At 43.6% G+C, this 17,166-nt stretch overlaps 1 protein-coding gene and 1 long non-coding RNA gene across 2 annotated transcripts in view; one reads left to right on the top strand and one right to left on the bottom strand.

Moving 5' to 3' along the window:
* LOC310746081 (uncharacterized protein) overlaps positions 1 to 17,166 on the bottom strand; it is a 47,037-nt gene that overhangs the window by 28,409 nt on the left and 1,462 nt on the right. The window contains exons 2-6 of the mRNA XM_083579788.1: positions 15,373 to 15,493; positions 14,104 to 14,247; positions 12,622 to 12,696; positions 11,482 to 11,631; positions 730 to 871 (exon numbers count right to left, since the gene is read on the bottom strand). Coding sequence (XP_083435914.1) covers positions 730 to 871; positions 11,482 to 11,631; positions 12,622 to 12,696; positions 14,104 to 14,247; positions 15,373 to 15,493 — 632 coding nt within the window. The remainder of the gene's footprint in view (positions 1 to 729; positions 872 to 11,481; positions 11,632 to 12,621; positions 12,697 to 14,103; positions 14,248 to 15,372; positions 15,494 to 17,166) is intronic.
* LOC310746322 overlaps positions 10,147 to 17,166 on the top strand; it is a 44,838-nt gene continuing 37,818 nt past the window's right edge. The window contains exon 1 of the long non-coding RNA XR_014540626.1: positions 10,147 to 10,471. This is a non-coding gene — a long non-coding RNA (uncharacterized lncRNA). The remainder of the gene's footprint in view (positions 10,472 to 17,166) is intronic.

The raw sequence follows: 17,166 nt of genomic DNA on the forward strand, positions 1-17,166 counted from the left end.
AACACCTTCTATACCCAGACATTTCTGAATTTCCAGCATGCAACAATAAAAAGCATGTTAGCACTTGCGTATTTATATTCTGATGGGTTTTTAAAATACTCAAGCGGAATATAAATTTTATGAAATAAAAAAGAAATATGCACACATTTTAAGATGTCATAAATTCAAGCCTTTTCTAAAAGAGGAATTGGTAAAATATATAACTAATTAAGGCTCTGGGACATCAGCTCTGCCTTGAAATAACTAGCAAAACATAGCATATCACCCCGCAGCAGACGTAGTGTAATGTCTATTATACACCTCACTAAAATGGATTTCTTATTATATTTCATCGTCAGATGGGTACTACATAGGAGCAGGTATGAGCTATTGGTTTATTAGAAGAATAGGTATTTGTTAAAATGAAGACTTTGGAGAAAATTCTTTCACAGTATTGTACAACATAATCATTTGGAACTGTAAATATAAGAAGTCTCAACATTTGTGTAAATAACAAACCTTTCTCTCCCTCCCCCCCATTGGTAAATACAAGGAAAACATACACTGAAACAAGGTTACTTTCTACTACTTCTGAAAGTGTTCAAGACCACCTCAAATTACAGAGAAAATGGGGGGGAAACAATAATTACCACGCTATGCTTATTGGCTCAATTTAGGCTCTGAATAATTTCCACAAAATTTCAATAAAATAAAATAAAATCAGTTTCTTGTTCTATAAGGAAAGTTTACCTAAATTAGTCATTTCTTTCACTTTGAGTTTTATAACTTCTTGAAGGCGTTTAAGCTTGTCAAGCAGGGTAGCGTTTTCTCCTTTCAACTCCGAGTTTGCTTGCTGAAGCAACTCTTTTTCAATCATTAAATCATGTACGACCTGAAAGATTAAGAAGCCGCCTGTTTTCAAAACCGTGAGGCGTAAAAGGAAAAACACCACCACAAACACACAATGTAAATATGCCGCCGGGGTGTGGGGGGGGCGCACACAGTAATTATACAATGCAAGCGATCATATCGTTTTTCTGAATCCTGTCATATTAGTTATAATATGAATGGGAGGGGAAACTAAGGGGACTAAATAGAACTTTCCGGAAGAAAGGCTGCGGAACCCTACATACAAAGACTGTAACACATGGGGACACGTTATTGACAGGAATAATGCATATCATACTGTTTGTTTGCCCTCATCATTCAGGCCAATTTATTGTGGGGCCTGCATCCAGGAAGGCAGCTGGGGCCTATCCACCCACACTTCTCTCTGTGCTTATGAAGTGCTGTCCGTAACTAGGCAGGCAAGAGAAGCCATGGGCAGGCAACTCCAGGGGGTTGCAAAGTGCGCGGCTAAGGAGAAAGGGGGGGGGGCTTGTCGCTTTTGTGCCGTTTCTCAGTGACAGCACTGCCATTGCCATGAGGAGCACATCAGACGTCAAATCGGTGAAATTTCCAGGCTGGGAGCCACATGGAGTCCATCAGGCAGCCTGATACCAACACAGTTGGTTTTTCTGCTTCATGCCGGAGCCACCCAGAGGCAATTCATATTCTGAAAATTAAGATAACTTTGCATGCACGTCACACATAGGCCGTCCAAGGGTTTCCTTTTTTTTTTTTTTAATGCCATTGAAGACTCTGGTTTAAATCTCCATGCGAACAGTGATAACCTTGTAGGAAAGTTCCAGGACAGCACGCAACAAAAGACTTTAAAGTTATACTTTTGGTAAAGCAAACTCATTTACATTTTTATTATGCATGCCCTTTGTTAAAATCTTGCCACGTTCATTATGGAAAGGACTTCGTATGCATCCAAGCTTATTGGGAGAGCCACCCTTTCTTCTTGTCTGCTTCAAAGCTATTTAACACATTTGCATAGATTGTCAAATGGCTGTCGAGATTTTTACTGCCGCATATTTCTTTTCAACAAGATGGAAAAAAGCTCTCAGAAGAAAGTTGAAACGCGACTTTGCAATGGCCACTAGAACATCATGTGGATTTCTGATATCCTTATGGGAAAAAAGTCCCAAAGCTAGTTAACACGATGGCTAGTAATTATTTAAAGGAAACATGTCTTTTTGATTAGTTTCGAAAGCAGGTTTCCCCTTTTAAGATCATCTGAAGATATAGAAGAAAGAAAACTAGCAGACAATGCCTGGAACATATTTATACCGAAATGTGATTTATCTTGATGGTTTCCAAGCCTGCCCCCCTCCATTCTAAGTGCCTTGAGTGCTGGGCTGGGACCAGAGAGATCTGGGTTCAAATATCTACTCTGTCATGAACCCCACTGGGTGACTTTAGACTTAGTCACCCTCTCTCAGCCAAATCTACCCCACAGGGTTGTTGTGAGATAAAACAGGAGATGCTTCTTTACAGAAGGGTGCCATTTTTAAAATGTAATAATTTCTATTGTTTTCCAACCTTTGTGCTTGCTATAAGTACAATTCATAGCCCAATTCAGAGCTAAGGGGAAATGCCCCCCATCTGTTCTATTTAGGGCAGAAAAACTGTGGTGTGGGTGGGAAGAAATGTTGCTGAATATTTCTGAAGGGAGAGGTGAATTTTCCCCAATTGTTTTTCTCAGATAATTATATTCTGAAATGTCTTGCCTCACTTCATGTTGAATTAAACCGAGTTGGCATCAGTACATGAAGAAAACAGTGAGCTAAGAGAGAGGGAGAGTTAGAAAGAGGAGGGCCTAAGCCAATCCCATCCTTCAAATAAGGCTAAAATATTATTAAACAATATTCAAACTTGGGACGCAAATACTCGATGAAACGCATCTTTTGACATGGATATTCCTCGACCTTAAGATTGGCACCTATGTTCTTCAGGTGGCCTCTTACATGGGAATTTTGGAAGGTGGCAACAATGGAGAAGGCCATTTCAGTTGTCCCTCATATAGGGAATGCTCTCCCATGCAAGGCCTGCCAGATGCTGACATTAATATTACTTTAGCGCCAGGACTTTCATCTTTTCCCAGGGAATTTCCCAGCAGCAACAACAACAACATCCTCCGCCATCAACAGAAGAGGTTTACTTCAGAACTGAAGAGGGGGAATGAATATTCCAGCCACAGGACAAGTATCTGTGGCAAATTATCTGAACCAAACTTTGCAAATTATTGCAAGAGGTGCACTAAATGGTGATCAGTGGGACAGCTGTGTTTTTCAGCAACAAAGGATTGGCATTTGAACACTAGGAAAATATGATCAACATGCAACAGCAACTCTGTCCCCGGGAAAGATATTCCTTCTGCACATTTTCTTGGCCCCCTGCTCTCGGTTTCTTCTGCCATCTCAGGACATTAAAAAAGAAGAAGTAACGATGTACAACAGCTGTGTGTTTGTTGCACTGTTATACACAGAGCATCCACAGAGGCCCTTCACTTACTCTTCACTACTAACAAGTCCCAATTCCTTTGTGTCTTTGTCCTCCTTTGTGCCTGGTTGGTGTTCATGTTAGCCAGCTAGATTGCGAGCCCTTGAGGATTTGGGGAGGGAGGACTCTCTTTTTCATTAAAACTGCTACTGTCCACCCTCTCTCCACTAGATAAAATTCTAGCAGCTTGATCTCTTGGGGGGGGAGGGGGGAAGCTTCAGTTGGTTGGCTGCAAATGCCCTAAGTTGGTGGAGCAGAACCACCTCCCTGTTTGCTTGTTGTGCTGGATCAGGTAAAAGATGCATTCAACAGGCATCTTTGAAGGGCCATGAAGGGAAAGGCCTGGCTGTGCTCAAGTCACAAATTTTGGCCGGTCTCCCTCCCTCCTGCCCGCCCCTTCCATGTGTGTATTGCATGAAATGGCTCCATCTGCCAGGGACTGGGCAGGTAAGGAGGACTGGTGGAGGAACCCCGGAACCTTCCAGAGAGGAGGAAGGGGCAGAGAGTATAGACCTAGACTTGTGGTTTGAGACAGGTCACACCCCAGAAGAAGAAGAAGAAAGAAGTTGGGAAATAATGAGTGATGAAAAACAGGAGCAAGGTGGCATTGAACAGAGGCAGGAGTCAGCTGTGTTAGAATCTGTGCAGCAGCCAAGTGACACACTGTCTTTGAACAGTTTACCAGAGCCCTCTCCCTCTCTGAGAAGCAGATGTTCTATGCCATAGGTAGGCAAACTAAGGCCCAGGGGCCGGATCCAGCCCAATCGTCTTCTAAATCCAGCCCGCGGATGGTCCGGGAATCAGCGTGTTTTTACACGAGTAGAATGTGTCCTTTTATTTAAAATGCATCTCTAGGTTATTTGTGGGGCATAGAAATTCATTCATGCCCCCCCAATATAGTCTGGCCCCCCACAAGGTCTGAGGGACAGTGGACTGGCCCCCTGCTGAAAAAGTTTGCTGACCCTTGTTCTGTGCGAATCACTGAACAGAGAGCCCAAAGGAAGTTTGCACTTAGTACCCGCTGTTAGCAGCAGGAGGAGTCTGATTGATAGGAATTAATGGCCAGAGAGGGGTGGAGCTTTGCTATGAGGAACATGGGCTTTAGAGTAAGGTGCTCTTCCTGTGTCTTCTTGAGATCCTGTAGAAATAAAAAAACTGAAAAGCTCTCTCTTTCTCTGTGTCTGATTTCCTGGGGGGTGAGCCAGCAGCCGTCGGCAGCACCCTGACACCATCGGAGTAAAGGCAAGCCGGATGGTGTCCACCAGCTCCACCTCACTGACCTACCTGTCCCCCTGATCCATCACCCTGGCCTCTATGCCTTGAGAGAAGGTCTGCATGGTTTACTACCTGTACTTGTGAGAGTTCCTCTATGCAATCAGAAGCCCTGTGCAACCAGGAGTGTTCACAAGATGCGTCAAAGGATGAGTGGGGTCACATCTGGCAACCAAGCTCTCTCCCCACCCCTGGCTATGCATGCAGCACATGTAAGATGGGAACCTTCATGCAGCCAAGGTATGCACCAGAGATCAGCCATGCAAGAAGGAACTGGTTGGAGCTGGAAAAAGGGACACAACTTTGGGGGCAGGCCCGGTGGTACGGCCCCACTTCCCTATACTTATGCAAAGCCCCATCACAAAATCTTAAGCTTGCTTACAATCTAGCAGTGCAACTTTGCCACCAAGCTGAGGCTGGCCTCAAGATTCAAGTGCAGGTGAAAGTGGGTGGCTGTCCCTTGCACTCGGACTTGTGCTCTGTGCAGCGCCAACTTTTCAAAGAGTCTGGTTTATTTGATTAATTTGATTAATCAATTAATTTTATTGCTATCCCTGGTGTCAGGGTGCTGTCGGTGGCCACTGGTTGCCTGCCCAGTAAAGCAGAGAGACAGGGGGAAAGCGAGCTTTTCAGTTCCTTTTTATTATTAGAATTACCAGGGCAAAATTCCATCCACACCGTTCATTATCTGACGTTGCCTCGAGTGAAGCTCCACCTCCTCTTCTCTGCACTTCCTATTCCTCGGACTCCGCCTACCTCCTACGGCGGCTGTTAAGTGCCACCAACCTTTGAGCCCTCTTCTCTGCTATTTTCAATTTGGTTTTTGGGGAGGGAACAGGTTCTCGGATACAGTGGTACCTCGGGTTAAGAACTTACCGGTAATTCGTTCTGGAGGTCTGTTCTTAACCTGAAACTGTTCTTAACCTGAGGTACCACTTTAGCTAATGGGGCCTCCTGCTGCCGCTGCGCAATTTCTGTTCTCATCCTGAAGCAAAGTTCTTAACCCAAGGTACTATTTCTGGGTTAGCAGACTCTGTAACCTGAAGCGTCTGTAACCCGAGGTACCACTGTACAGCGGTACCTTGGGTTAAGAACTTAATTCGTTCCAGAGGTCCATACTTAAGCTGAAACTGTTCTTAACCTGAAGCGCCACTTTAGCTAATGGGGGTCTCCTGCTGCTGCTGCGCCGCCAGAGCACGATTTCTGTTCTCATCTTGAAGCAAAGTTCTTAACTTGAAGCACTATTTCTGGGTTAGCAGAGTCTGTAACCTGAAGTGTCTGTAACCCGAGGTACCACTGTACTCTCAAGTGACAGTGTGTCAGTCAGCTGCTGCTCAGGCTCTGCCTGTTCTACGCTACTTGGTTCCTGCTCCTTGTATTCCATTATTTCCCAACTTCTTCCCTCTTCTTCTCCTAGGGTGTGATCTGTGCCCTCCAGATCTATACTATCTGCTCCTTCCTCCTCTCTGGAAGACCCCTGGGGAGGCGGTCTCCACCATTCCTCTTCATCTGCCCAGTTTATGACATATGGGGATTCCTACTCATCCCCTCAAATAATCTCCCAGGGCGGCTCACATGGCTGCCTCAGCCACAAGGTGTTTCTATCAGAACACAACTGGGTGTCGAACGCTGGCTCAGAATGCTGTTATGTCTGGTATATGTTGTCATTATGATCAGCCCAGACCATGGAATGGTTTACAGTTCTCTCCCATGTTGTGAAGTGGCTGCATCGACTTAACTGGTTGCAAACCAGAACTGAACAAGTTGAATAATTTGTAGGAGAATCTGAGTAAGTTAGGTTAAAATACAAACACACTTGCTTAGAAGGAAGTGCTACTGGACAAAATGGGACTAACTCCAAGTAAAATATGTTTAGGGTTGGGATGTGAAGTAGGATATACATATATTGCTGTACACAGAGTTTTGCTGTCGAGTTAATCCTATTGAAATCAAAGGGACTGTTTCAAGGTTATATTTTTATCTTCATCATCTGTATGCTATCCAAGTTCTCTGGGCACAGATAATAAAACACAGTTTACAATAAAAAGTCACCATCATCATCGCCACAACCACCACCACCACCATCTGTATACTGTCCATCTCTGGATGGTACTGTATACTATCCATTTGTGTAAATTCTCTGGGCATTTACACAAAATAAAAAAGCTCAAAGCAAAAAAAAAAAAAAAAGATCATGTAAGTACAGGAGTAGGTGATGATCACAGTGATCAAGCACTTGACAACCATTCAGGTTTATGGGAATCAGTGGCCAAAATGCAAAAATATATCATTTGTCCGATAATAAATGTTGGAAATGTAAAGAAACTGAAGGTACATTCTTTCACCTTTGGTGGACGTGCCCAAGAATTAAGGCTTTCTGGGAAATGATCTATAATGAAATGAAAAAGGTATTTAAATATACCTTCCTGAAGAAACCAGAGGCCTTCCTTCTGGGCATTGTCGGCCAAGTGGTGCTAAAGAAGGACAGAACTTTCTTTATGTATGCAACAACAGCAGCAAGAATACTTATTGCAAAGTATTGGAAGACACAAGATCTACCCACCCTGGAAGAGTGGCAGATGAAGATGATGGATTATATGGAATTGGCGGAAATGACTGGCAGAATCCGAGACTTGGAAGAAGAGGTGGTGGAGGAAGACTGGAAGAAATTTAAAGACTATCTTCAGAAATATTGTAAAATTAATGAATGTTAAAATTATGTTCGGATTGGCAATAAGTGGTATTCAGCAACAAAAGTTAATAAGAATATGCAAAAATGAATTGATAAATGGATGAAAATATAGAGTTATAAATTGTTATGATATAGAGTTAAGATAAATGAAAGAGGGTAAGGATTTGCTGAATTGATTATGTAAATGGGAATGCAAAAAGGGGAGGTGTGAGGAGGTCAAGGAAACAAGCAAATGAGCTTAAAAATATCAAAAAATGGATTTGTTTTTTGTATTTTGTATTTTCCTTTTTTTCTTCTCTATGTATCTTTGTATTTTTTTGTATTTTTCTTTTTCTTTGTTTTTCTTTTATTCTGTAAATCTCTGTTTTTTGTAAAACCCTAATAAATATATTTTTTTAAAAAAACAACAAAATGCAGAGATGTGAGAAGTCATCCATTATATTAATCTGCAGCTGTTCTTCTTTAGAAATAATTACAATTAATTAGGAAGCAGCATCAATTATTGAAGCTAAAATTGGTATATAACCCTCCAAAAGCACATGGGCTCATAACAGGCAATTTAAAGTGAGTCCCTAACATCGTCCCCACCCCACCATTGGTATAAGCCATGGGTTTCAGAAAACTGTTCTTACTTAGTTGCTTCATTGGACTTGACACGATTCCTTTTTGTTTTATTTAACTCCCCAAAATACTCCCCCAAACCCTCTAGGATTTCTCCAGTTAAGGATCTGCCAGAGGGTGTTAATAAACATCGCACAGTACAAAGAAACGATTAGTCAAAAGTCCCCTGAGACATCGTTCCACTCTATGTGGTTACACAGTAAATTCACGGTTTCAAAGGATCTTTTAAAGAACTGTTTCAGGACTTAAGAGGCTTAAAAGGCTAGCTCCTTAGCTGTGGCAGAACTCACGCATCAAAGGCTCACTGTGCTGTGAGCCACAAGGATCATAACTGAAATTAATTTTATCTTGTTATCTTATGGCCTTGAATTCCGCTGCATTTTACTTTGGGGGCCCTTGGGCTAAAAAGAGGCATATAGATTATTATTGCTACTACTAGCGTGAGACACTTAATCTCAGGGTTGTGGGTTCAAGTCCCATGTTAGGCAAAAGATTCCTGTGCTGCAGGGGGTAGGACTGGATGACCCTTGTGGTCCCTTCCAACTCTACAATTCTATGATTCTACTATATAGCAAAATTGCTCCACACACCCCCCATCTGCTGCAGAGTGAGAGTATATGGGGGCAGTGGTGGGAGGAGAGGAAGGGGATATCAATAATAATAACAGTAATAATAATAATAATAATAATAATAATAATAATAATAATAATACTGGTAACAATGCTTGTCACCAGCACCATCATAATTAACAACAGCAACTATTTGTAATCTATTATTTACACAGATTGAAAAAAAATGTTTTACAATCAAATGCGGTCTGTTTGTAAGAGACAGTTCTCTAAAATCTAGTTGTGCTGTAGCTTCAGTTTTGTGGGCTTTGCATGGTGAATCTATAGCTCTAGCGCCACCATCTGTCATAAATAAGAACTGTAAATAAAACAATTAGCCTTGCTGCAGCAAGGACACTATCAAAATGAGCAAAGGGAGGGTTTTCTGCAGCATTCTGCAGCTATTTGTCACAGAAGGAAGGCTTTGTGGTGAGGCTCTCCCTACCATATGCCCACAGCAACAGTTCTTTTTTGCTTAGAACAGAGGTCGGCAACCTAAGGCCCATGGACCACAAGCAGCCCATGGGGGTCGTTTAACAGGCCCATGAGCCGCCCCTGAACTGAGCCGCCCATTTGGTGAGTCCCTGTGCGCTGAGCTAAACTGGCACAGCGCGGGGACTTGCTTCTGCAGTGCTGGAAAGGTAAACCTTGCCAACCTGGCTTATAAGATAGATGCGAAATATGAATGTACATCGTTTTGGAGACTTCAAAGCTTTATCACCCTATGTAGTTTCTGAGTTGCTAACTTCATGCTGCAATTTACCCACTGCAAAACTGTATGTTATAAGACAGTGATTAAAAACTTTCTCTTTAAACCCCAGTATGACTTGTGGAGTTCTTTGATGGAATTTAGGGTACATTTGCTATTTAATCATCTATCGTTTAGAAACAGGACTGAGACCCAATTCACCACGCAGACAACCCAGTCCAAAGACATTCCATAATGGAGTATCATCAGTATAACATAAGAACAGACTATGCAATGCTCTCCCTGTAGCAACTCACAGTCCTAGAGGGAAATACATTTGCCTTTCTACACTAAAAATGTTTAACAGCTACTCCTATTTATTTTTATTTTATTTCATACAATTTATACACTGCTTGATTATTTTTTAAAACACAACAACCTCAAAGCGGTTTACAAAAAGATAAAACAATAAAATCAAGAAAAACCTGCAACCATACTTTGAAACATACAAAAGTTGAAATACTAAGATTAAAATTACCTTAACTTTCTAAGCATCTGGGTAGGCTAGTCTAAACAAAGAGGTTTTTAGCAGGTGCCGAAAGGAGTTCAGCGGAGCATTGCTCTCAATAGGCAGGGAGTTCCATGGCAGTCAAAAATCTCAGGGCCCCCCTCACACTGAACTAAGAAAGCTCGATTGTAATTTTATTTCAAGATCAAATCAATATTATTTTGATCCATTGTTGTGGGGCCCCTAGAAGGTGTAGGGCCCACAGATCAAGGCCTACTCTGCCTATTTGGTAATCCAGCACCAGGTGCTGCCTGTAGGATGTCTCATTCACTGTAGCAGTCAAATACAACATTTCCTGTTTCCTAGAGTGGACACGCAGGGGAATGTTGCTCCAGACAGGTAGGACTTCCTCTCAAACCTGCTCTGGAGCCTCCTCCCCCTGTGTGTGACCAGGTAGATGGGCATGGCCCTAGCAGACCCTATAAAAGGGCCAGTCAAGCAGCCATCTTCCTATTTTAACTCTTTTTTGCCTTCTTCCCATTTCACCTTTCAGACTCCTCTGCCGGCTCTTAGCCAGCAACACATGGCTCATCCTTACAGAGGATGGAAGCCGCAAGATAGAAAGTGTGAGGCCTACCTCAGACTTCTTTTCTCTACAACTGTAACTATGACTACAAGATTAAAGCCTGCCTTCAGGACAATACTGTGAACTGAATGTAAGTAAACTTTATCATTACTTTTAAAAGAAGACTGTTGTGTCATCCTTGTTTTTAAGAGGGAACTAAAGGGGAAATATACCAGGAACAAGCCAGACTGGATCGCTCAATTCAAACGATTCTAACAAATCCATCAACTTGCTTCCAGCACTGTGCAATGGAATGTGCTCTGTTACTAGCTCACTAGCGTGAGTGAGGAAGGATAATATTGAATCAATATATCCTCTCCTACTATCCACAACATTCCCACACTGCCACACTAAACGACTGAGTCCTTAAAAAAATGGAACGGGTATTCCGCCCATCAGTGGTTGAGTGGGCACACGTGGGTAAATTGGTCCCAAGTTGTTAAGGGCTTTACAGTGGTACCTCGGGTTAAGTACTTAATTTGTTCCGGAGGTCCGTTCTTAACCTGAAACTGTTCTTAACCTGAAGCAACACTTTAGCTAATGGGGCCTCCTGCTATCTCTGCACGATTTCTGTTCTCATCCTGAAGCAAAGTTCTTAACCCGAGGTACTATTTCTGGGTTAGCAGAGTCTGTAACCTGAAGCGTATGTAACCCGAAGCGTATGCAACCTGAGGTACCGCTGTATATACAAAGAACATCTTGAACTTGGCCTGGTAATAAATCAACCAGTGCAGATCTCTGAGCACAAATGTTATATACTGACAAGGCCTCACTTCTGTCAGCAATTGTACTGCAGCATTCTGCATTAAGTGCAGCTTCCTATGGGGATCTGAATGGGTGTCCTGAGGCAGACTGATATGACAAGGACCTGGGAGACCAGGGTTCAAATCCCCACTTGGCCATGAAGCTCGCTGGGTGACTTGGGGCCATTAAGTCTAATTTACCTTACGGGGTTTCAGTGGGGATTAAATGAGGAGGGGGAAACCCAGTAAGCCACTTTGACCTCCTGGGAGGAAAAGGTGAGATATAAATGCAACAAACAATAACAACAGCGTTTGGAAGCCCACATCCATGTGCTAAAGGCTTTGGAAAACCACCTACCTTTTCAGGGGACATTTGTTTAAGCCTCGTTACCTCTGCCTCCAAATTTTCAATTGTAGCAGCCTGCTCCTCAAGCTTGCCCCTCAGTACCTGTAACTTTGAAAGTACGGTTTCTCCACCTTCTTCGGATGGGTCAAGTAAGAAATATTTCTGCCATGGAAAGAGGAGCATTAATGAGAGACACAAAGCACTTGATCGCAGTCAGAAGGCACAGCAGCAACAGCTGGATTGGTTTTTGTAACACTAAATCATGCCTGACTTTGGCTACATCCTCACCGTAGGTTTAGAGCACTATGGCGCCACTTTAAACAGCCATGGCTTCCTCCAAAGAATCCTGGGAGCTGTAGTTTAGGGTGCTGAGCATTATCAGATGAGCATTATCTGATTATCTGATGGTGTTTCCTGCTTGGCAGGGGGTTGGACTCGATGGCCCTTGTGGTCTCTTCCAACTCTTCTATGATTCTATGATTCTATGATCAGTAGGCCGTTCCACAATTCCCCTCCCAGAGCTACGATTCCCACATTCTTCACAGAGAGCTTTGGAAATTGCAGTTTTGGGAGGAGAATAGGGGAATGGACACCATAGTCTACCTGGGCACACAGTGTTTGCCAGCTACCTACAAAAGCAAACTTCTTGTTTTATTTCAGTAGTTAGGGAAGGGTGTGGGGGAAGGGAGGGATGTGTCTGGATGGATAGTTCAGTTGATAGAGCATGAGACTCTCAGGGTCGTGGGTTCGAGCCCCAGGTGGGGCGAAAGATTCCTGCATTGCAGAGGGTTGGATTAGATGATCCATTTGGTCCAACTCTACAACCATATGACCAGCTATGATCAGATGGGTGAAAGGGATAGGTGGGGGAGCACCTGCATTCCAGTACCAGTAGCTGCTTCTGCTATTTACAAACAGCTCAGCCGGGAGCAAGGGTGAATCCCAAAGCCTGCACAAGGATACCACATCTGCTTGTATGACGTTTGCACCTGACCCTAAGAACTGCTTTTTTGTGCCCTGGCTCATGGGGCCAGGTTTTTAGCTGGGGCATTCCAACTCTGAATTCCTTAACCAAGCAAACCAGGGTATGCTGCACCCTGCGCTGTGTCAGATAAATAAAATATACACAGTAGCAATAATTCAAAAACTCACCGTATAGTTTGTTTTGAGAATTGCAAGTGCATCACATAGTTGTTGCTGGTAGCTATATCGCATTTTCTCCTCTTTCTGTAATTGAAGGGCCAGATTTAACTTTTTACGGATTATCGAAACGGTAAAAGGCAAAGCCCGCAAGGAAATGTTTCAAAGTCCACTGTTGGGCAGTGCCTTTCTTAGGATGTTTTGGTTGGTCCCAATAAAAAAGGTGCTGCCCAACTGTAAATTTCAAAATAAAAAAGACTTATTCAAGCTAGTGTGGCACAGTGGCTAGAGTGTCAGACTAGGACATGGTAGATCAGGGTTCAAATTCCTGCTCAGCCATGAAGCTCACTGGGTGACCTTGGGCCAGTCACTACCTCTCAGCCTTAAACTACCTCGCAGGGTTATTGTGGGGCTTGAAAGGGGGGGGGACTGTGTACACCACCTTGAGCTCCTTGGAGAAAAAGGTGAGACAGAAATGCAACAAGAAGGAAGGAGAGAATGTGGAAGGAAGGAAGGAAGGAAAGAAAGCAATTCCATCATTATCTTTGCTCTTTGGAGCAAAGGTACAATCCTCAAGTGTGTTTTTGCCTCTTCCAACACCTTTAGCCCTTGCAACACCCAAGCACACAAGTTCTGGAGAAAGGTTGTGACTGGTACAGTAGAAGCAGTTACAATGGATTGCCTTTAGGTGGAGCCACAAGCCCACAGCATCCTGTTCTCTGGTCAGGGAGGGACCAGGCGGCAGTTCTGTCCAGTCCCCTGCTGTGTCAGCATTGATGGCACATGAACCCTGCAGATATCAGACCGTGCCCAGGGCTTGCCAGGGCTCAGCTGCCTGTGCGGACTCTGCTGGGGCTCGGCACAATCAATCCCTGGATCATATCCGTAGTGTATATCCCACTGTTCTGAATGCAATTGGAACATTGCAGAATAATGGTGCAGAGCCACCTTACGGACACTAACCTGAGACTGCGCCTTATGGAAGTCAGCTCATGCTTATTTTTGATTAAGCAGTGAACAGCGGATTGTGCTGACAATTGCTGTAACACATGCCCAAACTGAAAGGCTGATTTTTTAAAAAACAAAAACATATAAACATAATCACTTGTTTTAAAAAGAGAGGAAAGGAAAAGGAAGGGAGACCCTTTCAACAATCTCTCTCTCACCACCCTGCCAACAACAAAAAAGAGCTCCAGTTTGGGGCTGGTTCTTAGGCTGAGTTCTATAGTGCTTTATAGCACAGCGAGGGAATTACAGGGTAAACCACTTAATGTGCTTTCTGTATTGCACTGCTAACTGCCAGCATATGATATTCTCTCTCTCTCTCTCTCTCTCTCACACACACACACACGCGCGCGCACACACACACACACACACACACACTGCTTTAACCAAATAGCAAACAAACACAAAACCTCCACACAGATTACGCATTGATGCTTTACACTTCAGCACTTGGATGCTTAAAGCGGAATGAGGAAAGTTGCCCTGTACCTGCTTGTAAAAGTCATCAATGTATTTTAGCCTGTCATTTATGGCTAGCCAGAGCTTGGTTGCCTCTTCCTGTATTTTTTCCTCATACTGCGCTTTAAGGATCTTTCGGTGCATAGCAAAATCATTGTAGAGCCTGTCTGTGAACTGAAAATACAAAAGGATTAATGGCACGCTCATTCAAAACGATTTATTATGTGGCTGTTGAACAGAATGGAGCTACCAAACTAGCTGTTTCAGCACACTAAATGAACAGCACCACACACAGACTGTGCCAGTCCATGTGTGATCTCAATGAAGTTGGCCTGGGAAGGGGCATCTTAACCCAATACAACCACACCCAGACACCTGCCATAATTGCATACCTGTTTCAGTGGGTTAGTTTGGACAGAGCAGTGAAAACCAGGGATAGGGAGCCTGGGGGCACCCTGATATTGTTGGACTACAACTCCCATCAATCCCAGGCAGCATGGCCGACAGGGATGATGTGAACTGTAGTCCTGCAACATCTGTAGGAGACCAGAGGTTTCTCACACCTGTGCTAAGCTACAGCTCAGCATTACAAGTTTTAAGGCTTAGCATTACAAGGAGGGGCCTAGCTTCCTCTAGGCTTGCACACACATGCCTCATAAACAGTTTGATCTCACTTTCCCCCTGCATATGCTATCTACAGTTGATCATAGTGGCAATAAGGACTTTGACAATGAAAGGAATGAAAAAAATAGCCAAGATTTCTGAAGCAAGAATGAATGCAGATGTTAAATTAGAATGGTTAAAAATGGCTGTTGTTGGCACAAAATAAGAACTAGCTACTTTATGTAAACAGCTAAAGGTAAAGGGACCCCTGACACTTAAGTCCAGTTGCGAATGACTCTGGGGTTGCGGCGCTCGTCTCGCTTTACAGCCCGAGGGAGCTGGCGTTTGTCCGCTTCCGCAGGCAGTTTTTCCAGGTCATGTGACCAGCATGACTAAGCTGCTTTTGGCGAAGCCAGAGCAGCGCATGAAAACACCGTTTACCGTCCCTGCCGGAGCAGTACCTATTAATCTACTTGCACTGGTGTGCTTTCGAACTGCTAGGTTGGCAGGAGCTGGGACAGAGCAACGGGAGCTCACCTCGTTGCGGGGCCTCGAACCACCGACCTTCTGATCGGCAAGTCCAAGCGGCACAGTGGTTTAAACCACAGTGTCACCCGCCTCCCATGTAAACAGCTACAGTGCCACATATGTATTCCAGCAAAGCTCTTCTTGAGAGATGGGCAGAAAACAGCTTACCTGTAATAAAGTTCTTGTCGTTTCTATAAAGACCTTTATATCTCCTATTTCACTTGTATCTGTTTGCGTAGCATGATCTGAGATCCCAAAACCTATTTTCAGGTTATCTGAAATCGTGTGCCTATGGAATTTTTTGTTGAAATATAGTTAGTTGAAACAGCAAAGATATTATACAGAACAAATGTGAAGCTTAAAGTAGCAATAATCTGCTAAACTATCCATTAAGCTTTTAAGTTATTGCCTCGTTCAAGTGTTTTACTCATGTGTAAAAGCAATGCAAGAGAGGGGACAGGCATGTGAAGCTCCACTCCGCTCCCTATTGTTCATGAGCTGGAGGGTGAACTTCTGAAGCAGAAGTCTATAAAAATTTTGCACAGCAGCAAGGAAGTAGATACAGGAAAGTTTTTCTTCCTCTCTCATAACACCAGAACTCGTGGACACCCAATGAAGCTGAAGGTGGAAGATTCAGGATAAAAGAATGTACTTCTTCACAAAGTGTAGTTAACCTATGGAACTCACTGCCACAGGAGGCAATGATGGCCACCAACCTACATGCTTCTGAATACCAGTTGCTAGAAACTGTAAAAGCGGGGAGTTCTCTGATGTTCAGATGAAGACTGCAGGCTTCCCAGAGACATCTGGTTGGCCGTTGTGAAAACAGGATGCAGCACTAGATAGGCCATTGGCCTGATCCAGCAGCCTCTTCTCCTTTACTTGTGGAAGCTGCCTGCACAATGTAGAGCATAGATCAGGGTCTTAAATTGTGCGGGGATCCTCCATAAAGTACAGAAAGCTCCCTGCTTCAGAGGTTTCCCTCTAAATTTTGGGGAGCAAAAAAGTGACAGTCCCCACTCTCCACACTACTTGTATGTAGAAAGTTTAAAGAGGGTTTATATATGTTCCTCAATAATGAATAATTCTAAAAGGATATCCCGTCACTCACAGAGTTATTGAGTTCACTTTTATCACACACTCGCTTTCAGATCAGCTTGCATAGGGGATTCTATGCAGTCTCCCATCAAGGCACTGGCCAAGCTAAGCCCTGCTTAGATTTCAAAATGTTATTTCTCTGGGGAGCACAAATGGATCGCCATTTGGTTACATCTGCCATGCACACTCTTCAGTTGTACTACAGGGGTCCCCCTCCTTCCTTCCCTCGACTTCCACTGTGGCAATGTTTTGGAAGCCCAGATTAACAAGGTGGGTGAAATGACAACACGCAAATCTTCGGGAGGTGGCTGCTATTCTAAACATGACTGGATTTTCCAGCAACAGGGAACAGGTGGTCAAGGCAGCTGCTTAGTCTCTTGGCTGTAGAATGAGTCAATGTGTACGTCACCCAGGCTAAACTTGGCTCATTTGCAGGGGGAACTCTTAATGCAAAACGGGGACACATGCCAGTTCGATTTTTAAAAATAGCCTTCTGCGTTAACATCTCTCAGAACCACTCCCCTGATCGCATTTCTGCAACATGCAAGTGTTCCCTGTTTGTAAGTCTCATCATATCTACAAGTTCTTTAAATAGCAACGTGATAAAGTTTAACATCCATTTTTAATGGCAAGGATGATAGAGGCATTTGCTGGTTCAGAAAGTGGCTCAGAGATACAATTCAGTTTTAAACCATTCTACACTGGGAGAATAAACTGGAGATGCCAGGAAACTAATTCTGGTGCACAGCATTAATGGGACATAAAGGTAAAGGGATCCCTGACCATTAGGTCCAGTCGTGACCGACTCTGGGGTTGCGGCACTCATCTCGCTTTATTGGCTGAGGGAGCGGGCGTACAGCTTCC

Source organism: Podarcis filfolensis, assembly GCF_964270895.1.
Source record: "Podarcis filfolensis genome assembly, chromosome: 12".
Classification (NCBI taxonomy): Eukaryota; Metazoa; Chordata; class Lepidosauria; order Squamata; family Lacertidae; genus Podarcis; species Podarcis filfolensis.